At 43.8% G+C, this 26,610-nt stretch overlaps 1 protein-coding gene across 2 annotated transcripts in view; it reads left to right on the top strand.

Moving 5' to 3' along the window:
• Positions 1-25,372, top strand: part of TMEM62 (transmembrane protein 62) — a 53,815-nt gene extending 28,443 nt beyond the window's left edge. For both annotated transcript variants that reach the window (XM_084630274.1, XM_084630275.1), the window contains 6 exons: positions 3,978-4,137; positions 7,350-7,463; positions 8,681-8,765; positions 21,445-21,549; positions 22,426-22,544; positions 24,800-25,372. In XM_084630274.1, the coding sequence (XP_084486400.1) occupies positions 3,978-4,137; positions 7,350-7,463; positions 8,681-8,765; positions 21,445-21,549; positions 22,426-22,544; positions 24,800-25,126 (910 nt within the window). In that variant the 3' untranslated portion in view covers positions 25,127-25,372. The remainder of the gene's footprint in view (positions 1-3,977; positions 4,138-7,349; positions 7,464-8,680; positions 8,766-21,444; positions 21,550-22,425; positions 22,545-24,799) is intronic.
• Positions 25,373-26,610: the final 1,238 nt, after the last annotated feature.

Raw genomic sequence — 26,610 nt, 5'->3', positions numbered from 1 at the left:
AATTTCAGTTTTTATATTTGCTTATATTCATCTGAGTGTTTCTGTGTGTGTTTATGCCTCTGCTTTCATCAGGTTTTTTTAGCCTGCATCTGCCTATTTTCAATTTTTTTTTTTATAAAAAAAACCCTCTACTTCTGCCTATTTCCATATTTATGTATTTTTAAACCTCTACTACTTTATTTCTATTTTTATTTACTTTTAAATTGTTAATATGGCTGGCTTTATAAGAATACTGAATAATACAGTTTGTTTCCTGATTACTCCTGTTCTCCTGGGCATGCCCTTTCCATCTTCCTCCACAGACAGACAATTCTCTTAAAACATCCATAGTTATAAAATGATAATGTAACTGGGGCTTCTGAGGGGAGTAAGTACCTTCATAAGCTGTTCCCTGAGAGAGTGTGCTCACCCCATATGATGAGGGGGATGTGGCACAGTATCTACTTCCCTAGAAGGCTTTTTAGAAATTAGAAGGAGGGCAGTGATGAGACCTTCTCATGCGGATCTGGTATACCCTGTTGCTGCTTCCTCTTGGGGATGCAAAAAAAAAAAAAAAAAAAAGGCAGGGGGAAATAAATGGTTTAATCTCTAATTGCCAGTTACTACACACACACCTACACCTACACCTACCCCTACCTTGGGGTACCCAGAACTGAGAGTCACCTTGTTTACAAGAAGAAAAGGAGTACTTGTGGCACCTTAGAGACTAACAAATTTATTTGAGCATCCGATGAAGTGAGCTGTACCTCACGAAAGCTCATGCTCAAATAAATTTGTTAGTCTCTAAGGTGCCACAAGTTCTCCTTTTCTTTTTGCGAATACAGACTAACACGGCTGCTACTCTGAAACCTTGTTTACAATGGAGACTTGCTTGTGTTTAACTTGGTGTCAACTCTCTGACACCACCAGTCTGTTAGCCACCCAAGCACTCTCCTCTGGGCTATGCCAACCCTTATTCTGCCTTGCAGGTTAACAATAGATGTACCCCAGTCCTTGAGCTCCTTTGAAGCGTTCCTCTGCGGTGTCCAGTCCCTTATCTACTGAACACTCATAGGAATACCAGATCTGCTGTCCCCAAGGGAACAGTGTACACACCAGCTTGTGTGAATCAACTCAGGATCAGCCCCTTGCTAAATATCACAGCACTAAGATATATCTATAGTGAAAACATGGATAAGTTTATTACAAAAGATTCAAGAGGTATTGAGTAAGGATAATGGAAACCAAAGGTTACATATAAAACAAAATTATAACATGCTTTCTAGAGTATAAACTTAACAAGCTAACCTCCTGTCTACAGAAGTTTACCTCACCCCCAGAGTTCTCTGCAGCATTTCAACCAAGTTGGTTGAGATCCTGTTTTCATAAATGTAATCAATACTGACTTCTTAAGTGCAAGATAAAGAGGTGTCTTTTTGCCTTCTACTTATATTTACTGTTCTCAGAGTCAGAATAACCATCCATGGATTATTTTTCCTATGTGCTGCTTCCCTGTTGATTTCACATCTCCCTTTTGACTTTATATGTAAATAGACATTCATTGTGTTAGTTTACAATGCTTAATTTACATCTCAACAGAGAGAGAAGTGAATAAACAACTCTTGCCTGACAGAAAACCTGTTTGTCAACTCTGCCTTAACACAGACTTTAAAACATACTCTTTGCATAGTATCTGTACATACATTTCACAATGATATTAATGTCCACTGAGACCCTTGGCTTTCATTTGACACCTCACATGACATCATTTGGTGAACAAGAATGTACAAACCAGAATCAGGACATTCCTGTAACCCCCTTGCCAGGTGGCATTAAGGGTTTCTTGGGGCGTGCACGTGCATGCACACGCAGAGATGGGAATGTTTATAACTTCATATTAGGCAAGAATATAGGAAAATTAACTTTGAAATGGCAGGAAGAAATCATTACAGTTTAATAAAGCAAGAGAATTTGATTGAAGGAATAAAACATGAAAGCTTCTCATTTAGTAATTTAAGAAAGAAACTCTAAAAACAACTAATGAGCTGTTGGATGAATTTGGGGAATTACCAGATCCAAAAAACGAGTCTGTAGTGTATGATAATGTTTCAAGTCTTATTACACATCTGAATTTTGTGAATCAACAACAGATATAAAATAACATGCAAAAGGTAAACTTACAAAGGAAAAGAAATAGGAACTATGAAAAGGTGTTACACCTGCTGAAGTTTCTAAAGCTGTATTTCATCTTAATTTGGTGAAAGCACTTGAAGCAGATAGTTTTACAGAAATTTACAAAAGCTTACTTGCCAAAATCACTACAATCTTATGAAAACTTTCAGCTAGATCATTGAGGAAGAAATCTCTTCTCAACAGTTAACTTTGTCTGCAATCTGTATTTTAAAAACAAACTAGAGATCCAGTGAGGTGCGCATCTTGTAATACAATCTCCATGTTGAATCAGGATTCTCACATTTGCATGAAAATTGTAGTCTTAACACTTGAGGAAGTATTAACTTGTACATTGAACTTAAGCAGGCTTTGTAGCAGAAAGTAATTTTAGTCAGTATTCATATGCTAAATAAAACAGAGGATTCAGTCAACAGGAAGAGCTATCTGAAGTTTAGTCTCTAGGATCTTTGATAGGGTGGAGTGGGGTTTCCTCTTAAAAGCACTAAAATATTTTAATTTGGTTCTTTATTTAAATCATGTATGGGTAGAATTAGAACATACAGAAATGTGTTGCCCTCTTCAGTTAGAAAGGAATGCCCAGACAAAGCTGTCCATTCCTGCCCCCCTCCAATTTTCCAATCCTGTTAGAACCTTTCATCCAACTAACTCAGTATCATCCCAACAGTACCTCGTATATTAACTGGTGGAAAACACAGCTGTATTTCACCATATGTGCATAATAGCCTACTTCATTTGAGGGAGCCCTACTCCACTTTGCCTATTGCATTACCAGAAATGAAAGAACTTGGAAAGATTTTAGGGTACAAAATTACCATGGGGGAAAAAGCAAACTGCGATGCTGTAATTGAAATGGCAACAGTACTGAAGGGAAAACCATTAAAATAGCGTCCTCTTGTTTAAGATACTTGGGTGTTGATGTTTCTCATAAAATTGAGCTATATAAACCAAATTATTCTACTGCTGGGGAAAAAAAATAAAAAGAACTTTTAAAAAGGACTGACAAATGTCAGCAAAATCTCTATGCATGTGTGTGCACGAGTATGCGTGTTCACCCATGTCTGCCAATTGTGGTATGAAATATTTGACATAAATGGATCCCCTTTGCTTTTATCTGGTCTAGCTAAGTCTGTTCCAGTTAGGGTGCTAGGGATACCTATAACTTTATCAATTCTACAGTCCAGTTTTGCACCATCTGACCTTGGCAAAGGTAAATTGTAGACATAGTTGAATACAATAAAAAAAACCTCCTTTCCAGAGCATCTCTCCTTGGGGATGCCAATATAGAGAGTCAGAAATCCAGGCTGAGAATTGTACTTGAATCTCTTGCATGGCATTGTGCTACCAGTAAATCACCAATACAGACTTTGGTTAAATTTTTATTTCAGTAAAAAGATATTTGAGGAGATCATGGGAATTGATGTCATATATAGATTCAGCAGAACTACATATACCCTGTGTATTAACGGTTTTGTTAAGATTTTCTTTTCTCTATTAAAAAAAACCACCTTCTCCTAGACTGTTCCCACTTTTTTAGAAGAGGGCTGCCACATTCCTTTTCACTCTTGGCTCCCAGTAAGTTGACGAGGATGATTAGGGGTATAGCTAGGGAGGGTGTCCCCCTCTTTTGTAAATTACAGCCAGGATCTAACATCTCAAGGATTTCCCACAATAACTCCAGCTCTTCCCTTTTTTAATCCTTTGAACTTTTAGCTATTAGGAAGTATAACCTAATGACTTGTCTCCAAGGGGTAATGACAAACCTTCCTGCAAATCTCATGATGAACCTGTTTGTTTTTACTTCTTAGAATTCTGGTCTTCTCTCCTTCTTTAATCACCTCTGTGAAGGTCAGTATTGATGGAGTTCATTTGGGGGATGCTCATCATGAGTCTGGTCCTCTCTACGTACTGAAGTGGAACCCTCAAAACTACAGTGAAGGATTACATCACATAGATGTGACTGTCCAGGTGAGCTGTCTACTGGCATTTATTACTTTAACCTATAATGCCTTGACCAGCATTTCTCAGCCTGCGGGTTGCATGCGACCCAATTAGCACACAGCTGTGGCCCACCTCAGTTGTGTGCTAAAGGCTGTGTGTTCCCCGCTGCCCTGCCCCACAGCGGGCTCCGGGTGGCTGGCTCCCGCTAGCTCCCACAGTGGGCTCCTGGGTCTGGGCTGCCTGCTGCTGCTGGCTCTGCGCAGCAGGGTCAGGGGTCTGGGTTGCTGGCTGCTGCTCAGCCCAGCACATTGGACTCTGGGCTGCCGCGCGGCCCCATACAAGGTCCGGGGTCCCGGCTGCTGCCCAGCCCCGCACGGTGGAATCCAGAGTCCTGGGAGCTGTCTGCTGTCTGGCCCTACATGGCAGGGTCCTGGCTCCCGGGTGCTGCCCGGCCCCACCCAGCGAGGTCTGAGATCCTGGCTGCCTCCCTGCCCCACCCAGTGAGGTCTAGGGTTGCAGTAGGGTCGGGGGTCAGGGTCCCCGCCCCATGCCCAGCTCTCCACTCCCGGCCCCACTCTATGTTGGGGTCTCTGGGCGGAGGGCGCTGGCCATAGGGGGTTGTGTGGGAGGAGGTTAGGTGGTGGGCACTGTGATTCTCAACCTGTGGCCCGGGTAACACTTTGTGGGCCGCATATGCAGCCCACAGTGATACATAGGTTAAGAACCACTGTCCTAGACTATCAACGTACTGCCTCATGTAAGTAGGGATGAGTTTAGTTTAAATAAATATTCATACGTTCCAGTTTTGTCTGCCAGGCAGCAGAAATGGAAATCAGAGTTATTCAATGAAAAAGTCTGAATCCCTAATATTGAGACTTTATTTAAGGGTATGTACAAAAGGATTTAAACTTCAAACTGAAAATGTATTGATGTCAGATACAAGGGGAGATCAGATCATTGGTAAACAAGGTTTTTCAAATCACAAGTGCTATTTTAGGATTGCCTCAAAAGAGGGGCACTCTAACTTGGACAATAAATATGTTAATGTGATGTTTCTTCAAGCAAATTTTTAGACAGTTAAGAAAGAGGCAGATCCTTGCCTAGTAAGGGCAAGGATCCAAATCTCAAGGGCCTTGGAGATGAAGTTGTAGTAAACTGTTTGTTTGTTTGGAATTCATCTAAAAATTTGTCAAAGGCTAACACCTAACATGTTTTTTATATCACAGAACACCAAATTGTTACTGACATTATGTTGTTTGAATATAACATTGTGAGGAACAGTTCTCCTTTTGGCAGCTGTAGTTTAGTACTGTGCCTTTAAGAAGCTCTAATAGAAACTGAGCAAACTCTTCCATCTTTGTATACATTTATGCATAGAAATCAATAGTATTGAGAAAGTCAGTTTCTGTCTCACTATGACCATGCATTGCCTAGCCAGACAGCATTTCTGTAGGGCAGAAAACTCTCTTCTTTAAGGGAGTCAGACTTCAGATTCTGAGATTTTAATGGTTAGGGTAAGTGTTCTCATCCATATATGTAACTTTCTCTCTTTGTCACACAGCAAGATAAGGACAGTAAGGATTTTCTGTAGTCAACTTGCTGTACTGTTAATGTTGGACATCCTAGCTTGTTCTTAACCTTTTATTTTTTCTTCCTAAAGAAAGCATTAAAATTTCAGAACTGATTCTTCTCAAATGAAGCGGGAAAGCCACCATTGTTACAGGGCTCATTTCCAGATTGCCCCCTTGTGGCTCTATAGGGCACTACTCACTCTGTCACAGGACCTCCAACAGTTGGTTGCCATCTCTCATGAGGCCCACTACAATGGTGCTTTAGCCCTCCAGCTAAGACAAACACACTTGAACCTCACCCTTTCCTCAATACTTGCATCCAAAAATAAAGAAATGCTTCAAACTCAAAACCACCCTATGAGTCGTCAGCAGGACCTCACCCTTCTATGCAGGGCTTGTCTTCATGCACTCTGTCCTTTTGGTCAGTCTCCCTGGACCTTGTCGTCTCATCCACCAGGAGACTCGTCCAGGCAGCAAGCTGCCTCGGACTCTTGGCTGAAACCAAACTTTCCTCAGCATGGGACAAGCCAAACTCTATTCTTCTTGGCCAGCTGTGATCTGAGCTGGGCCTTCTCCTTTTAACTCCCACCTCCACAGCTGATATCTGTTGCAAGTGTAGTTGGGTAGGGCTCAGTGGGTCTACAAGCCTTCATTAACCCTCCTCCTTGCCAGTGTGGGACCTGTGTGCCCCATTACACACATGCACAAACACTAGATAACATGCAAGTAGGATTGAGTGGGACTGGTTGTCTACCAGTAGTACAGTGTGCGAATATATGCATTTACCACCATTTTAATAGTTTGGGGCTGTATAAAAATGAACTTTTGGTCCTCTCCAGTCATACATCACTAACGCATCCAGTAACTGAATGCTCTGAAAAGCTAATGTCCCAGTGGAGGAGCAGAGGGGTCAGGTTTTAACTCTGATTATTTAGCTGGAGAAAATGTGAATTCTCATAATTTTTTCTAATTTGTCTAGTATTTAATATTCACAATTTTATGAGACTGTTCAAAGTTTAAATCCTTGTGATCATACCTATATTTTAACATGTACTATATACTCCTGACAATTTGATAAATATCCTATTTATTATGTCCTGGGAGACAGGTTCTCAGTGCTATAAATGTACAAATAAAAATCATGGAATTATGTTGAATAAATATACTAGCAGTACTGGGAAGAAAATGTATTACCATACTCTGGCTTATAGGTGAGAGCACAGCAATTACAATTTAGTTAAAGAAAATATCAAAAATGGAACACAACACAGCCCCCAGACTTGTTTCAGAGGTGAGGGTCTCTGGAGTTGTGTACAAAAAACAAAAACTGATGGCTGAAGTTAGCCCCTTCTGCAAGTTGCTGAGTCTCTGAAGGGGTCCCTTTCCCATGCAACACTTCCTGATTATAAACTCAGGGCTAAACATTTGCTTGCAACATAAAACTACATTGTCATAATTCACCTAAAAAGAATATACCTGTGCAATAATATGTATTTAGTACAGCAATCTACCAGTCTGTGTACATACTAATGAGATCTTTCCAGAGAAGTTAGCAATCCTAGCCAGGAGCCTTAACCTGAAATTTTGAATTATTCTGGAAAGTGGTTTGAAAGACGCTTGTTTGGCACAATTTACATCTGATTACTTCTCTGTTTTATTCCCAACCAGGATGCCATTGGGAAGAGCAGCACTCAAGGTCATACATTTGCTGTGAACGAAAACCTCTCTCTCAGATTTGGCTTCTTGTCATCTCTCATTCTCCTTACAGACCACTACATCCTGGTGGGTGCTTTCAGCCAAAATAGCGGTCATACCTACTTTCTTTCTCCTAGAGACTGTCAGAGCCATTTTTCTACCTCATGTTGAGAATAAATTATGTAATGTTTGAGTTGTTCAGATATTACAGTGATGGGGTCATATAAGAAACTTTGCAGATATTTTCAGACTTCAGTTCCCAAATTGCACCAATCAGAGACGAACATGCACTGATTATACATGGAAAAAACCTCACATTTGTATCCACAGCTGTCCATTTTGCACACATGCATGTTTTGTGCATGAATTAGGTATGTATTTTGTAGGAGTGGTTATACAAAAATGAAGCCACCAAGTCTGGCTTGGAGTAAAGTGAAGCCCAAACTAAATTTAAAGAAGAGTAGTGAAAAAAGATTACTACAGAAGTGGACTAGCAGGATTATAGGAAGAATTTGTACATCATCTGCTCAAGGTGTGCTTGGTACAAACACTAGATAACATGAAAAGTGAAATCCTGGCCCTGTTAAAGTAGAAAATCCCATTGACTTCAACAGTTACAGGATTTCACCCTTACAAAGGACCAGAACTGGAATAAACAGGAGGATGGAATCATACAATTAATATGTATTAATAGAATTATATAAAGAAAGCTTTAGGTTGTACCTGTGACTTTCTGAAAACTCTGATATTAGTTCTCTAAATTTGTAACTCTGATGTTCATCAGAGTCACTTAAAAGAAAACTGTAGTTTTACTTAGCACAGCAATCTGAAAATGTATATGGTGATAAGTGTCTTCCTATGTGAAATATATTTTAATTTACTTTTTATTTTTGTGTTTATTGAAGAAAGCAAGGCATGTGTGTGATCCCAATAGCTTGGAAACCCAATGAAACCAACTGCAAAATTCCTCTTCCATTTTGCTTTGATATGGAAACTTAATTATTGGTAGTTCTTACAACTGTTGTACTAATTTGCAAATTATTATAAATGTATTACCGCAGTCAGTGTTGTTTCACTGTGAAAGTATTTCTGATAGAAACCAGAACTAACCTGAATTTATTGACTTTTCTCAAGTTCCCCTGTTTCTGAAGTCTCATTGTTACTTTTAAATGTGATGGCACCTGGAATCTCAAAATACCTGTTTTAATTAAACCATTAATTTTTCTCACTTTCACACAGCTGTACTAAGAAGATAGATACCATTTAAAGTTTTGATTTATTGGAATAATTGTGCTTGTTTTCAGGCTCGAGTACTGTTTGGGCTGACTGTTCTGGTTCAGATCACCTTGCTTCTTCTTTTCAGGTACCTTAGAAAGCCAATGCTCAAAGGTAAGAGTCAGTGTTTTGTCTGTATTTTTTAAGAGGATTTTGATTTTTTTCCACACTCTATTCACTATTTTATCCTGTGCTATCAAGACAGCAAAAAAACCCTAATAATAATTATACTACTGTTTACTGTGCAAGCGTTGCATGTAGCACCTCTCAGCTTGAGTCGGTCCCTTGAAGCTGCCATTTTGTTTCCAGAAGGGCTCAGAGAATCTCTGAAATGTCAAATAAAATATGGTCTAGTCAAGGGGTTCTCCAACTTCATTGCACCATGACCCCTTCTGACAATAAAAATTACTATATGACCGCAGAGAGGAGACCAAAGCCTGAGTCCACTCAAGCCCCAATACCCTTTAGGGGGGAGCAAAGCCGAAGCCAAAAGGCTTCAGCCCCAGGCAGACGGCCTATAACCTGAGCCCCACCACCCAGGGTTTGGGCTTTGGTCCCAGGGAGTGGGTCTCAGGCTTTGGCTTTAGCCCTTGGCCCCAGCAAGTCTAAGCCAGCCCTGGCGACCCCATTAGGTAACAAATCTGAGGAACTCTCCCAGATTGGGGTGTCAATAGAGGAGATTTTAGAACAGAGGTGGACAAACTTTTTGGCCTGAGAGTCATATCTGGGTACAGTGGAGTCCATCTTACATGGGGGTTAGGTTCTAAAGTCAGCATGTAAGGCGAAAATCGCGTATAGTCAAAATTACTCTTAAAAATCCCTTAAATTGCCCATAAAGTACAGTATACTGTACATGGTTTTGTGTATACAACCCTGTACAGTAATATGTATAATGTATACAGTAATGTACAGTATATAATAGAGTACATATGCAAAATATAATTTTACAGTACTATATTTTTAATTACAGGGGGTAATTACAGGAGGTTTATTACAGGGGGTCTCCAGGGCTTGATGTCAGTCCAGGAGACGGAGGTGACGGAGAGCTTGGGGGATGGAGAGTGAGTCGTAGACGAAATGGTTGGCTCTGGTTCAGCTTGAGAAGTTGATTGCGTAGGCTCATCTGCTGCTGGTTGTTTTTCCTTGAAAAACATGGTGATCAGCAACTGTCGCTGTTGTCTCTTGAGCTGCTCAAACATTTCTTCATACGGTCTCAAATCGTCCGTAATACTACATGTGATTTTGAGGCTTCGTTCCATAGAGGGATCATATTCAGAAATTTAGTCATTCAAGTGTTTTGCTGCTTGGAACACTTCAGCAAATTTACACTTGGAACACTTAAGCAAACTTGCTGGCTCTTCCTGTTCGTTGTCATCATCTTCGTCTTCTGTAGACGATTTTATCAGTTCCTCTAACTCTGTTAGTCAGTGCTTCTCTATGGCTCTCAATTAATTCTTCAGTTTCTTCCTCAAGGATGTCGACGAAGCCATCACCACCCACTTGCCTGGCCACCTGAACAATGCATTTCACTTCTTTGTCAATGGTCAGGAAACCCTTAAAATCATTCATGCATTCTTTCCATAGGTTTCACCAACATGCATTGACTGTTTCAGGCTTGACTGCATCTATTGCCTGTTTAATATAAGTGATGCAATTGGCAATGTTGAGGGACTTCCAACACTCCATCACATTAAGATTGGGATCAGCATCCATAGCACTACATATCCGTGAGAACGTAAGCCTCGTGTACGTGGCCTTGAAACAGCGAATCACGCCTTGGTCGAGAGGTTGGAGGATGGAGATGGTATTGGGGAGAGAAAGAATACTTCAATGTCGTTCTGCGCAAATCGGAGTGCCGCAGGGTGGCCAGGAGCATTGTCTATGATCAGCAACACTTTAAAGTCAACTCCTTTCTCTTCGAGGTACCGGTTGACCTCCAGAATGAAACACTTGTGGAAACAATCCAGAAATAATGCTGCCAAGCCTTTTTATTTGATTGCCAGAACACAGGCAGGAGATTTTCTTCTTGCCTTTTAGGGCACAGGGATTTGCAGCCCTGTAGAGCAAGTCCAGCTTTATTAAATGCCCAGCCGCATTGCCAGAAAACAACACGGTCACACGGTCTTCAGCTGCTTTGAAGCCAGGGGCCTGTCTTTCTGATTTCGAAGTGTAAGTGCGGTTGGGCATTTTTGTTCTAGAAGAGCCCAGTCTCGTCGGCATTAAAAACTTGTTCCGGGAGATAGCCCCTTTCTTTTATGATTTTCTTTAATTGTTCGGGGTAGTCTTTTGCTGCCTCTTCATTGGCAGATGCAGCTTCACCAGTAGTCTGCACGTTTTTGAGGTGGAAGTGGTTCCTAAAACTGTTAAGCCAACCTTGGCTGGCTTTGAATTCCTTCTCATCAGAAGGCTGTCCCTCTTCGGCGGGAGGTTTGAACAGCGCATAGAGGCTAAGAGCCTTTTCTCGCAACGTGTTGGCATCGATAGGCACACGTTTACGGTTCATGTCTTCCAGCCATAAGTTTAATGCCTTTTCAGTCTTCACTAAAGTCTTACCATGCACCTGGCTCGTCACTTTAGCAGTTATTGGAGCACTTGATGCCACAGCTTGACGAATTTCTCTCTCTCGAATCTTGATGGCACAGATGCTAGATTCGTTGCGGCCATATTTATGCACCACTTTGGAGACTGACATACCGTCTCTCAATAAGTCCAACACAGCCAGTTTTTCCTCCAGCATTGGAACAGATAGCTGTTTCTTCAGCTGAGCACCAGATGAAGTAGTTGGCTTGCGTTTAGGGGCCATGTTGTACGAAAAATACGTAGAGTATCTTTAAACACTAGAATCACACTCAGCGCGGCGAGATGCTCACACTCTGAGAGGCACGCGGGAACAGCAGATTCACGTCTCCCATCTCACGCTCACTCCAGGGCATACACTCTTTGAGTGGAATGGTGGGTGGAATTGCCTGCACTATTTACAGGTATCGTGTTATTTTTCTTTTTTTTTTTTTTGCTGCATGCGTATAGTTGAATTCGCGTTAAGTTAAATGCGCGTATGATGCGACTTACCTGTATAGAAATTGTATGGCAGGCCATGAATGCTCACAAAATTTGGGTTGGGGTCTGGCTGGGGGTGTGGGCTCCAGTGTGGGGCCAGAAATGAGGAGTTCAGGGTACGGGAGGGGGCTCCGGGCTGGGGCAGGGTGGGGGGGGCGGGCATGAGGGCTACGGCTGAAAGTGCAGGCTCTGGGGTAGGGCAGGGGGATGAGGGATTTGGGGTTAAGGAGGATGTTCCAGTTGGGACCGAGGGGTTCGGAGGGTGGGAGGGGGATCAGGGCTAGGACAGGGGGTTGGGGCAGGGGGTGCTGAGGGCTCTGGCTGGTGGTGCGGGCTCTGGGGTGGGACCAGAAATGTGCCGTTCAGGGTGTGGGAGGGGGCTCTGGGATGAGGCAGGGGGTTGAGGTGCGGAGGGCAGTTTGGGGGCTCTGGCTGGTGGTGCAGGCTCTGGGCTGGGGCTGAGGGGTTTGGGGTGTAGGAGGGTGTTCCGATCTGGGGCTGAGGGGTTCAGAGGGCAGGAGGGAGATCAGGTCTGGGGCAAGGGGTTGGAGCACAGGCGGGGTGGGTCAGGGGTGCAGGCTCTAGGCAGCGCTTACCTCAAGCGGCTCCCAGAAGCAGCGGCATGTCCCCCCTCCAGCTCTTATGTGGAGGCGTGGCCAGGCGGCTCTGCATGCTGCCCTGTCCGCAAGTACTGCCCCCGCAGCTCCCATTGGCCACAGTTCCCAGCCAATGGGAGCTGCAGGGGCGGCACTTGGGGTGGGGGTAGCGTGCGGAGCAGAGCCCGCTGACTGCCCCTATGCATAGAGGGGGGACATGCTGCTGCTTCTGGGATCTGTGCAGAGTGGCCCCAGATCCTGCTACCCGGCTAGCATACCAGAGTGGGGCAAGCCCCAGACCCTGCTCCCCAGCGGGAGCTCGAGGGTGGGATTAAGATGGCTGGCAGGCCAGATCCAGCCTGCGGGCTGTAGGTTACCCACCCCTGTTTTAGAACAAAGTGATAAACTAAATAGTAATAAGTCCAGGATCAGATGGTATTCACCCAAGAGTTCTGAAGGAACTCAAATGTGAAATTGCAGAACTACTACCTGGTATGTAGTCTGTCACTTAAATCAGCCTCTGCACAGGTGACTGGAGGATAGCTAATGTAATGTCAATTTTTTAAAATAGGCTTCAGAGGCAATTCTGGCAATTACAGGCCAGTGAACCTAACTTCAGGACCAGGCAAATTGGTTGAAACTATAGTAAAGAACAGAATTATCAGATACACAGATGAACACAATATGTTGGGGGAAGAGTCAATATGGTTTTTATAAAGGGAAATCGTGCCTCACCAATCTATTAGAATTCTTTGAGGGGGTCAACAAGCATATGAACAAAGGTGATCCAATTGATATAAAGTACTTGGACTTTCAGAAAGCCTTTGGCAAGGTCCCTCACCACCGTCTCCTAAGCGAACTAAGCAGTAATGGGATTAAGAGGGAAAGTCCTCTCATGGGGTATGTCTGCACTACGGAATAAGGTTGAATTTATAGAAGTCGGTTTTTTAGAAATCGGTTTTATATATTCGAGTGTGTGTGTCCCCACAGAAAATGCTCTAAGTGCATTAAGTGCATTAACTCGGCGGAGTGCTTCCACAGTACCGAGGCTAGAGTCGACTTCCGGAGCATTGCACTGTGGATAGCTATCCCACAGTTCCCGCAGTCTCCGCTGCCCATTGGAATTCTGGGTTGAGATCCCAATGCCTGATGGGGCTAAAACTTTGTTGCAGGTGGTTCTGGGTACATATCATCAGGCCCCCGTTCCCTCCCTCCCTCCGTGAAAGCAAGGGCAGACAATCATTTTGCGCCTTTTTTCCTGAGTTACCTGTGCAGACGCCATACCACGGCAAGCATGGAGCCCGCTCAGGTAACCGTCACCCTATGTCTCCTGGGTGCTGGCAGACGCGGTACGGCATTGCTACACAGTAGCAGCAACCCATTACCTTGTGGCAGCAGACGGTACAGTACGACTGGTAGCCATCATCGTCATGTCCGAGGTGCTCCTGCCCACGTCGGCTGCGAGCGCCTGGACAGACATGGGTGCAGGGACTAAATTTGGAGTGACTTGACCAGGTCATTCTCTTTAGTCCTGCAGTCAGTCCTATTGAACCATCTTATGGTGAGCAGGCAGGCGATACGGATTGCTAGCAGTCGTACTGTACCATCTTCTGCCAGGCAGGCAAGAGATGAGGATGGCTAGCAGTCGTACTGTACCATCTTCTGCCGAGCAGCCATGAGATGTGGATGTCATGCAGTCCTTCTGCACCATCTGCTGCCAGCCAAAGATGTAAAAGATAGATGGAGTGGATCAAAACAAGAAATAGACCAGATTTGTTCTGTATTCATTTGCTTCCCGCCCCCTCCCCTGTCTAGGGGACTCATTCTTCTAGGTCACACTGCAGTCACTCACAGAGCAGGTGCAGCGAGGTAAATCTAGCCATGTATCAATCAGAGGCCAGGCTAACCTCCTTGTTCCAATAAGAACAATAAGTTAGGTGCACCATTTCTTATTGGAACCCTCCGTGAAGTCCTGCCTGAAATACTCCTTGATGTAAAGACATCCCCTTTGTTTATTTTAGCTCCCTGAAGCCAACCCTGTAAGCCGTGTCCTCAGTTGCCCCTCCCTCCGTCAGAGCAACGGCAGACAATCATTCCGCGCCTTTTTTCTGTGCGGACGCCATACCAAGGCAAGCATGGAGGTTGCTCAGCTCACTTTGGCAATTAGGAGCACATTAAACACCACACGCATTATCCAGCAGTATATGCAGCACCAGAACCTGGCAAAGCGATACCGGGCGAGGAGGCGACGTCAGCGCGGTCACGTGAGCGATCAGGACATGGACACAGATTTCTCTGAAAGCATGGGCCCTGCCAATGCATGCATCATGCTGCTAATGGGGCAGGTTCATGCTGTGGAACGCCGATTCTGGGCTCGGGAAACAAGCACAGACTGGTGGGACCGCATAGTGTTGCAGGTCTGGGACGATTCTCAGTGGCTGCGAAACTTTCGCATGCGTAAGGGCACTTTCATGGAACTTTGTGACTTGCTTTCCCCTGCCCTGAGGCGCATGAATACCAAGATGAGAGCAGCCCTCACAGTTGAGAAGCGAGTGGCGATAGCCCTGTGGAAGCTTGCAACGCCAGACAGCTACCGGTCAGTTGGGAATCAATCTGGAGTGGGCAAATCTACTGTTGGGGCTGCTGTGATGCAAGTAGCCCACGCAATCAAAGATCTGCTGATATCAAGGGTAGTGACCCTGGGAAATGTGCAGGTCATAGTGGATGGCTTTGCTGCAATGGGCTTCCCTAACTGTGGTGGGGCCATAGACGGAACCCATATCCCTATCTTGGCACCGGAGCACCAAGCCGCCGACTACATAAACCACAAGGGGTACTTTTCGATAGTGCTGCAAGCTCCGGTGGATCACAAGGGACGTTTCACCAACATCAACGTGGGATGGCCGGGAAAGGTACATGACGCTCGCATCTTCAAGAACTCTGGTCTGTTTCAAAAGCTGCAGGAAGGGACTTTATTCCCAGACCAGAAAATAACTGTTGGGGATGCCTATATGTATCCTTGGGGACCCAGCCTACCCCTTAATGCCATGGCTCATGAAGCCGTACACAGGCACCCTGGACAGTAGTCAGGAGCTGTTCAACTACAGGCTGAGCAAGTGCAGAATGATGGCAGAATGTGCATTTGGACGTTTAAAGGTGCGCTGGCGCAGTTTACTGACTCGCTTAGACCTCAGTGAAATCAATATTCCCACTGTTATTACTGCTTGCTGTGTGCTCCACAATATCTGTGAGAGTAAGGGGGAGACGTTTATGGCGGAGTGGGAGGTTGAGGCAAATCGCCTGGCTGCTGGTTACGCGCAGCCAGACACCAGGGCGGTTAGAAGAGCACAGGAGGGCGCGGTACGTATCAGAGAAGCTTTGAAAACCAGTTTCATGACTGGCCAGGCTACGGTGTGAAAGTTCTGTTTGTTTCTCCTTGATGAAACCCCCCGCCCCTTGGTTCACTCTACTTCCCTGTAAGCTAACCACCCGCCCCTCCTCCCTTCAATCACCGCTTGCAGAGGCAATAAAGTCATTGTTGCTTCACATTCATGCATTCTTTATTCATTCATCACACAAATAGGGGGATGACTACCAAGGTAGCACAGGAGGGGTGGTGGAGGAGGGAAGAAAAATGCCACACAGCACTTTAAGCACAGCACTTTAAAAGTTTACAACTTTAAAATTTATTGAATGACAGCCTTCTTTTTTTTGGGCAATCCTCTGTGGTGGAGTGGCTGGTTGGCCGGAGGCCCCCCCACCGCGTTCTTGGGCGTCTGGGTGTGGAGGCTATGGAACTTGGGGAGGAGGGCGGTTGGTTACACAGGGGCTGTAGTGGCAGTCTGTGCTCCAGCTGCCTTTGCTGCAGCTCAACCATACACTGGAGCATACTGGTTTGGTCCTCCAGCAGCCTCAGCATTGAATCCTGCCTCCTCTCATCACGCTGCCGCCACATTTGAGCTTCAGCCCTGTCTTCAGCCCGCCACTTACTCTCTTCAGCCCGCCACCTCTCCTCCCGGTCATTTTGTGCTTTCCTGCACTCTGACATTATTTGCCTCCACGCATTCGTCTGTGCTCTGTCAGTGTGGGAGGACAGCATGAGCTTGGAGAACATGTCATCGCGAGTGCGTTTTTTTTTCTTTCTAAGCTTCACTAGCCTCTGGGAAGGAGAAGATCCTGTGATCATTGAAACACATGCAGCTGGTGGAGAAAAAAAAAGGGACAGGGGTATTTAAAAAGACACATTTTATAAAACACTGGCTACACTCTTTCAGGGTAAACCTTGCTGTTAACATTAGAATCATAGACTATCAGGGTTGGAAGGAACCCCAGAAGGTCATATAGTCCAACCCCCTGCTCGAAGCAGGACCAATTCCCAGTTAAATCATCCCAGCCAGGGCTTTGTCAAGCATGACCTTAAAAACCTCTAAGGAAGGAGATTCTACCACCTCCCTAGGTAACGCATTCCAGTATTTCACCACCCTCTTTGTGAAAAAGTTTTTCCTAATATCCAATCTAAACCTCCCCCACTGCAACTTGAGACCATTACTCCTCGTTCTGTCATCTGCTACCATTGAGAACAGTCTAGAGCCATCCTCTTTGGAACCCCCTTTCAGGTAGTTGAAAGCAGCTATCAAATCCCCCCTCATTCTTCTCTTCTGCAGGCTAAACAATCCCAGCTCCCTCAGCCTCTCCTCATAAGTTATGTGTTCCAGACCCCTAATCATTTTTGTTGCCCTTCGCTGGACTCTCTCCAATTTATCCACATCCTTCTTGTAGTGTGGGGCCCAAAACTGGACACAGTACTCCAGATGAGGCCTCACCAATGTCGAATAGAGGGGAACGATCACGTCCCTCGATCTGCTCGCTATGCCCCTACTTATACATCCCAAAATGCCATTGGCCTTCTTGGCAACAAGGGCACACTGCTGACTCATATCCAGCTTCTCGTCCACTGTCACCCCTAGGTCCTTTTCCGCAGAACTGCTGCCTAGCCATTCGGTCCCTAGTCTGTAGCGGTGCATTGGATTCTTCCATCCTAAGTGCAGGACCCTGCACTTATCCTTATTGAACCTCATCAGATTTCTTTTGGCCCAATCCTCCAATTTGTCTAGGTCCTTCTGTATCCTATCCCTCCCCTCCAGCGTATCTACCACTCCTCCCAGTTTAGTATCATCCGCAAATTTGCTGAGAGTGCAATCCACACCATCCTCCAGATCATTTATGAAGATATTGAACAAAACCGGCCCCAGGACCGACCCTTGGGGCACTCCACTTGATACCGGCTGCCAACTAGACATGGAGCCATTGATCACTACCCGTTGAGCCCGACAATCTAGCCAGCTTTCTACCCACCTTATAGTGCATTCATCCAGCCCATACTTCCTTAACTTGCTGACAAGAATACTGTGGGAGACCGTGTCAAAAGATTTGCTAAAGTCAAGAAACAATACATCCACTGCTTTCCCTTCATCCACAGAACCAGTAATCTCCTCATAAAAGGCGATTAGATTAGTCAGGCATGACCTTCCCTTGGTGAATCCATGCTGGCTGTTCCTGATCACTTTCCTCTCATGCAAGTGCATCAGGATTGATTCTTTGAGGACCTGCTCCATGATTTTTCCAGGGACTGAGGTGAGGCTGACTGGCCTGTAGTTCCCAGGATCCTCCTTCTTCCCTTTTTTAAAGATTGGCACTACATTAGCCTTTTTCTAGTCATCCGGGACTTCCCTGGTTCGCCACGAGTTTTCAAAGATAATGGCCAATGGCTCTGCAATCACAGCCGCCAATTCCTTCAACACTCTCGGATGCAACTCGTCCGGCCCCATGGACTTGTGCACGTCCAGCTTTTCTAAATAGTCCCTAACCACCTCTATCTCCACAGAGGGCTGGCCATCTCTTCCCCATTTTGTGATGCCCGGTGCAGCAGTCTGGGAGCTGACCTTGTTAGTGAAAACAGAGGCAAAAAAAGCATTGAGTACATTAGCTTTTTCCACATCCTCTGTCACTAAGTTGCCTCCCTCATTCAGTAAGGGGCCCACACTTTCTTTGGCTTTCTTCTTGTTGCCAACATACCTGAAGAAACCCTTCTTGTTACTCTTGACATCTCTTGCTAGCTGCAGCTCCAGGTGCGATTTGGCCCTCCTGATATCATTCCTACATGCCCGAGCAATATTTTTATACTCTTTCCCTGGTCATATGTCCAAGCTTCCACTTCTTGTAAGCTTCTTTTTTATGTTTAAGATCCGCTAGGATTTCACCATTAAGCCAAGCTGGTCGCCTGCCATATTTACTATTCTTTCGACTCATACATAGCACATGTGCTTTCGTTACATACATAGCACATGTGCTTTCGTTACAAGGTCGCATTTTGCCTCCCCCCACCGCGTGGCTACCCCCTCAACCTTCCCCCCTCCCTGTGGCTAACAGTGGGGAACATTTCTGTTTAGCCACAGGCAAACAGCCCAGTAGGAATGGGCTCCTCTGAGTGTCCCCTGAAGAAAAGCACTCTGTGTCAACCAGGTGACCATGAATTATATCTCACTCTCCTGAGGATAACACAGAGAGATAAAGAATGGATGTTGTTTGAATGCCAGCAAACATGCACTGCAATGCTTTGTTCTACAACGATTCCCGAGTACATGTTACTGGCCTGGAGTGGTAAAGTGTCCTACCATGAAGGACGCAATAAGGCTGCCCTCCCCAGAAACCTTTTGCAAAGGCTTTGGGAGTACATCTAGGAGAACCGTGAATGCCAGGGCAAAGTAATCCTTTCACATGCTTGCTTTTAAACCATGTATAGTATTTTAAAAGGTACACTCACCAGAGGTCCCTTCTCCGCCTGCTGGGTCCAGGAGGCAGCCTTGGGTGGGTTCGGGGGGTACTGGCTCCAGGTCCAGGGTGAGAAACAGTTCCCGACTGTCGGAAAACCGGTTTCTCCGCTTGCTTGCTGTGAGCTATCTACAACCTCATCATCATCTTCTTCTTCTTCGTCCCCAAAACCTGCTTCCGTATTGCCTCCATCTCCATTGAAGGAGTCAAACAACACAGCTGGGGTAGTGGTGGCTGAACCCCCTAAAATGGCATGCAGCTCATCATAGAAGCGGCATGTTTGGGGCTCTAACCCAGAGCGGCCGTTCGCCTCTCTGGTTTTCTGGTAGGCTTGCCTCAGCTCCTTCAGTTTCACGGGGCACTGCTTCGGGTCCCTGTTATGGCCTCTGTCCTTCATGCCCTGGGAGATTTTGACAAAGGTTTTGGCATTTCGAAAACTGGAACGGAGTTCTGATAGCACGGATTCCTCTCCCCATACAGCGATCAGATCCCGTACCTCCCGTTCGGTCCATGCTGGAGCTCTTTTGCAATTCTGGGACTCCATCATGGTCACCTCTGCTGATGAGCTCTGCATGGTCACCTGCAGCTTGCTATGCTGGCCAAACAGGAAATGAGATTCAAAAGTTCGCGGTTCTTTTCCTGTCTACCTGGCCAGTGCATCTGAGTTGAGAGTGCTGTCCAGAGCGGTCACAATGGAGCACTCTGGGATAGCTCCCGGAGGCCAATACCGTCGAATTGTGTCCACAGTACCCCAAATTCGAGCCGGCAAGGCCGATTTAAGCGCTAATCCACTTGTCAGGGGTGGAGTAAGGAAATCGATTTTAAGAACCCTTTAAGTCGAAATAAAGGGCTTCATCGTGTGGACGGGTGCAGGTTTACATCGATTTAATGCTGCTAAATTCAACCTAAAGTCCTAGTGTAGACCAGGGCATGGATCAGTAACTGGTTAAAAGATAGGAAACAAAGGGTATGAATAAATGGTCCATTTTAATAATGGAGAGTGATAAATAGCAGGGTCCTGCAAGTATACTGGGGCATGTGATGTTCAACATATTCATAAATTATTTGGAAAAGTGTGTTAACAGAGAGATGGCAAAATTTGCAGATGATACAAAAGTACCCAAGATAGTTAAGTCCAAAGCAGACTGCAAAAAGTTACAAAGGGATTTCAGAAAATCGGTGACTACGTAACAAAATGGCAGATGAAATTCAGTGTTGATATGTGAAAAGTAATGCACATTGGAAAAAATAATCCCAACTATACATACAAAATGATGGGATCTAAATTACCTGTTATCACTCAAGAAAGAGATCTTGGAATCATTGTGGATAGTTCTCTGAAAATATCTGCAAAGTGTGCAGGGGCAGTCAAAAGAGCTAACAGAATGTTAGGAACCTTTAGGAAAAGGATAGATAATAGAACAGAAAATATCATAATGCCACTATATAAATCCATGGTATGCCTACACCTTGAATACTACATGCAGTTTGGGTTGCCCCATCTAAAAAAAAGTATACTGGAATTGGAAAAGGTACAGAGAAGGGAAACAGAAATGATTTGGGGTATGAAACAGCTTCCATAGAAGGAGATTTAAAAGGGTGGGATTGTCCAGCTTGGAAAAGAGGTGACAGAAGGGGGGATATGATCGAGATCTATTAAATCATGGATTGTATGGAGAAAGTGATTAGGGAAGTGTTATTTACACCTTCACATAACACAAGAACTAAGGGTTACATGTTGATATTAATAGGTGGCAGGTTAAAAACAAACAAAAGGAAGTACTTCTTCACACAATGTATAGTTAACCTGTGGAGCTAATTGCCAGGGGATACTGTGAAGACCAAAAGTATAACTGGATTCAAAAAAGAATTAGATAAATTAATGAAGAATAGGTCCACCAATAGCTATTAGCCAGGATGGTTGGGGCAACAACCATGCGTTCCTGGTGTCTCTAAACCTCCAACTGCCAGAAGCTGGGACTGGATGACAGGAGATGGATCACTCATAATTGCCCTGTTCTGTTCATTCCTTCTGAAGCACCTGGCACTGACCACTGTCAGAAGACAGGATACTGGGCTAGCTGGACCATTGGTCCAATCCACTATGATCATTCTGATGTTCTTAGAGAAGCTACCTGTTTATTCTCTTGTGTTGGTGCTCAAAACTTACTCAATATTCTGTTAATTTATTTTTCTTATTTTATATATTCTGTTTAAACAGTGTGTAGATTTGTTTTAAACAGACACATTTTATATGTATCCTGTATGCTCTGAATTAATAATTTTTCTGAACTGCTTCCTTCGTTCAGGACCTCCAGGATTAGTAATGCTGACCTCCTTTTCACTTCACGTCTTGAGCAAAACAAACATCTTCTTTTACTCTGTTCTGATACTGAATTTGTATACAGCTCTGGGTATGTAGCTTAGAATACTAGAGGATGTACATTGTATTTTTAAAATGTGCAGAGATGTTCAGAGGTTTCTCAATAAAAACTTTTAGATTATATACAAAATAAAAAAGTTAGCTGGGTTACAAAGCTGAGTTGTGACTTTAAAAATTCTTGTACAATAAAACTGAAGGCTTATTTGTTAAGTATTCCAAACTTAGAATGTCATGACTTTGTATTCTTAAATTATTCTGTGAACATTTAAAACAAATTCACTTTGTTTAACTTAGGACTCACTTATTCTTTTTAAAATAAAAGACTGAGGCCTGGCTATGGCTTGGCAAAGTGTGAGCACATGGTATGTCTGTTTCACATTATAGCTTATGACGACACCTCAGCTTTGACATCAAAACACCTTGCTTACTTAGTCTGGTCTTTCCCTAAGAAAATGGTACCAATTATGTAAAACATCCACTAAAACTGAGTGTGCCAAGCTCACTTTCATTTGTAACCCAAGACAGATTTAAAACAACATGTGAAAGACTAGTGCATAAACACACTGTAACCCTAGTGAAAGATCTGTGTTTCAGAAGGATAGTTTCTATGGATACACCATTTCTACCTGCAGCAAAATGTTCTGTGTGGTATAAGAATTGTTAGAGATTAGATTTATATAAGAATATTTTCATTGCAGGGTTTTAGGTGGCATCTGTTGATGATGCACTATGCTTTGTTAGTTTCACCCAGGAATGTTTATCAGGCTCAATACATAGTGTTCATTCTAAAGTGATCACTAGACAAACAAGTAGTTTTCCTAATACTAGCTCATGCTTTGGGCTGGCAGAGTAAGTCATCTCTGTATTGTATTTACTATTGCTGTTGAATTTATTTCCTCTCCTACAGGACCCTGGTTTATTGGCGAGGTGATAGATGGCCAGGTGGGCACCTGTTTTTCCTTTGGGGTAATTGTTGGTGGACATTTCCTGCAAGGCAGCTTGACATTCGTGGTTGGAATTTTACAGGTGAGAATTTAGATATGAACATTGGCAAGCTGCTTTAGCCTGTGAGATTTTTTTCAAGCTCTTTGAATTTTAGAAATGGTGGAGGAGGAGGGTTGTGGCAGATGGGAGAAGTGACAATATGGTGGTCAAAACTCTGATCTTTCAAACTGAGACCACAGTTTAAGTGGAATTTGGTAAGTTACATGGAGCGCATTTAGTAGTCTCTGCTCTTTGTCTGTATAGCCAATTCAACATAGGTGTTTTATAGGGCATATCTTTATTGACTGTGATATCTGTTAGGAAATCTGTAGTCCTGGAGTCAAAGGGTTAAGAAATGTGAGCTAACCCTGGAGCTTTCTGCCTGGCAAATACGGAGGCCATTTGAGATACTGCAGGAGAGATGGCATTGTAACCTGGATGTTAGATTAAGGATAGATAGAAGGCTTTTTAACAAAGGCCATAGAACTTCCCCAAAATAATTCCTAGAGCATATCTTTTAGGAAAACATCCTTAATGTGTTGGTGCTCTTATTTCCTCTATTTTGCCAACAAGGTTCCTGTTTACTAGTTTGTTTGTTTAGCTAAATATATCTGTGCTATTTCTCCTTTCCTAATCATTAGATTTTTTTTCTATGCTTCAGGTGTGAGGTAGGATTTCTTTCATTAAATTTAAGTATTTTCCTTCCTCCCTTCCCCTTTGCAGTATCAGAGTCCTAGAAATTGTCACACCAGAACCCCAATTTTGCTCCCCTGCTCTTGCCCTCAAGTATTTGCCAAAAGGGACTCTTAAAACTCTAGCATCTCTTTTTGAATCTGTGTCAGTGCTGAAACTCACACATGACACAGAATACAACTAGCCATTATAAGATCCAGAAGAGCATTTGAAAGCTCACTGTTCCCTCCTCTGACAACATCACTTCTTAGGGACTAAAAACACTATAGAAAAGAACTGCTTGGCAGCATAGTATGCAAATGAATGGGTTTTCCTCTACAAAACTCAACAGAACACCTACCCAAGTGTTTTTCCAGAAACTCTACTTTATTTGCTTTCTTTTTAATTTTTAAATTCTATTTTTTTTTTTAGTCTTTACCAATTGGTTAATTTTCAGTCCTTTTTTCTTCCCTTCAGCTTCCTCATCTTTGCCCTCTTTTATCCACAGAAGAAAACAGAATTCTTCAACAGACTTCTGGTTCCATTTGGAAGACCAATGGACCTGTTGCTCTGTTTCAAAGTGTAGTTGGACAACAGAAATCATAGACAACAGATTAAAATTTTCAGCTGAAATTTGCATGGGGGTATGCACACTTCTGGGTCCTAGGGAGAGTGGATGTGATGCAGAATGCAGTTTTAACTGGTATCTAGTAGAGTAGCTGCCACTGCCTTAGTGGTAGTTAGATGTATTATAGAGGTGATATTTCGACACACATAAACATCCAAATCATCCATGCCAGATAAAGTGGAGGAAGGAATAGGGTTTAGAACTGGCAAGAGAAAACTCCAAATAGTAAAAAGGGGGAACATTCATTAGGGAGTTCTATCAATTTTTGCCCACTCCCTTGTGAAGTTTTGACTTATTGATGCTCCTTTGTTTTCCTTCTTAAATATCATCAGTAAATCTTGGCTTTCTGTTAGCAATCATTAATTCACACTACCTCTTCTCTGCCTTAGGGAGGGAGCAGAAAGGAAAAGCAATGTTGCTTCTCTCTCTCAACCTTTTCTTTCTTTTCCTTCTCTCTGTTTAATTTTCCTTTGACTCTTCTGTACACCAGTTGGAAGCAAAGGATGATTTAACTGGGAATCGATGATTTAACTGGGAATCGATGATTTAACTGGGAATTTGGTCCTGCTTTGAGCAGGGGGTTGGACTAGATGACCTTCTGGGGTCCCTTCCAACCCTGATATTCTATGATTCTATGATTTTCCACTTCCTCTTGCTGCGATCCATCACACTTGAGCCATGCTCCAGCCAAGGAGGACTGAGTGGTTAAGATTTTTTGCAAACCCTTCAAATTGGTCAGTAGGTTTCTGTGTTAAATAGATATGAGCTCCCACTTTCACCAGTCTGAGTTTAATGCCTTCCCAATTTTACCAGTCAGCAATAGTTTCTGTGGAAGAATCTAACTCCAGGAATTATACCTCTGGAATGCTATTGCTGGCTACTAGACCAGTCTATGGGATAGTTATTGTGCCCTCCTGTATCTTCCCATGGTCTGACTTGTTCAATATAACATTCCTGACACATTTAAATTCTCCTTTCTCTCTGCTTGCCTTTCCAGGTGATATTTTTTAACTTGCCTTTGATGGCTTACCTGTGCTGGTGCCTGTTACTACGATGCCAGGGGCATAGCTTCTGCTCTCATCTCTGTCATGCCAGGCACTTCCTGGCTGTGCCAATCCATCTAACCATGCTGCTCCTGCTGGCCTGGCAAGTCTATTCCTGTTACTTCCTGCAACGGACCTATGGAACTCTGGCTTTCTTCCTTTCCCCAATGAAGACCTGGCTGGTGGTGCTGACCCTAGCTCTTATCCATAAAACCTGGACACTGAGCTCTTCTGAGCTGCGAACTTACATAGTGGAGATGAAAAACTGTCAGAGCTCTTAATGTCTGATGAAGGTATTCAAAGTTCTTTTGAGGGAAGCTGTGAACTTCAGGTTTGTATGGCTGCATTTCAGTACAGCGCAAGCAATTAAATGGTAAGATCTGAAGCTGTCCCTGAATTGCCTCAGAACTTTGTGATAATGGGGTTTACTGTGGTACAGAGTGGACCTTTGTGTTTGACAGATGGAATTGTTTCCTGATTACTGAATGGAAAAAATATTTTAATGTATTAAATTCCTAATTCTACAACATTGGAAAAAATTCAGGAGTGGATCTTTATAATGCGTTATTGGAACTGTGCTGCTATTTATTTATTTATTTATTTCCGTGTTTACACATGGGTCTACAAAACCACTCAGTGTGATTGGATGTCATTAAAGACAGTATTGACCATAACGTAGGTCTGCAACAGTGGCCTTCACACAAAGTGTCACTGTGGTTTGTGCTCACCACACTTTTTGATGTGTATAATGCTGTAATGTATATCAGCAACTCAAATCTAATTGTAATGTGTATGTGTGTCTAAGTCCTGCTCTATTCTTCTTCAGACAGAGCTAAAGAGAGCCAGTGTGCTCTGTCTTTGCCTTTTCTCTCCCAACAGTGACCCAAACCTGACTAGTGAAAGAGCTGTGTTGGTTGGCTCTGTGATGGTCAGAGTGGGGAATCACAGCAGAGAAGAACGGAGGTAGGATTCTTCAGGGATGAAAGATCTAAGTGGAGCAGTGTGGGCCAATGATTAGGGCACAGGAGTGGGAGTCAGGAAACTGTGGTTATGTGACCTGCTGTGTGATCTAGAGTAAGTTGTTGAACTTCTCTACTCTTCAGTTTCTCCAGCTGGTTTATGGATAAAAACCATGAAGTGTTTCATATTTATAAACTATCCCTTCTCCCCTCCATCCCCCCTGGAATCAGAAAGAGGGATAGTGTAGGTACAGGACTAGAATTGGGAAGTCCCTAATGCTAATCCCAGCTCTGACTCTTTGGATATGTGTCTATGCTTCCACCTGGAGATGTCATTCCCAGCTCAAGGAGCCATTCTAGAGCTAGCGCACTAAAAACAGAACGTAGCTGCAGTGATGTGACCAGTAGCAGGGGTTACCCTCTCTGGTTTTAAGCGTGCCAACTCTCATGAAGCTAGCACAGTGTGTTTCCACAAGCTTAGAATTACATCCTCAGCTTGAAGTGTAGACAAACCTTTTGTTTATGTCTTTGGACAGCCACTGTCCTTCTTCATGTCACTTTTCCCTGTCTTTAAAGTAGAGAGAATACTTGCCTACCTCACAGGGCTGTTGTGAGATGCAAAATTTAAGTACCTTGAACATGAAATGATCTATAAGTGCTAACTAGAAAGAGCACAGATCTCATCTACACAGGTGTTGTGAGGTTTTTTGCTTGTGTACACTGAAGAATCTCCTAATTCAAACAACAACAACAAAGGAGTAAATGAAGTAGAATGTATAGAAAAATAATTAATAGAATTTGGGGAA

The sequence above is a fragment of the Lepidochelys olivacea genome (assembly GCF_965140295.1).
Source record: "Lepidochelys olivacea isolate rLepOli2 genome assembly, chromosome: 6".
Taxonomy (NCBI): domain Eukaryota; kingdom Metazoa; phylum Chordata; order Testudines; family Cheloniidae; genus Lepidochelys; species Lepidochelys olivacea.
The sequence above is the reverse complement of the archived record's forward strand: the minus strand, read 5'-3'. Positions and strand labels throughout refer to the sequence as shown.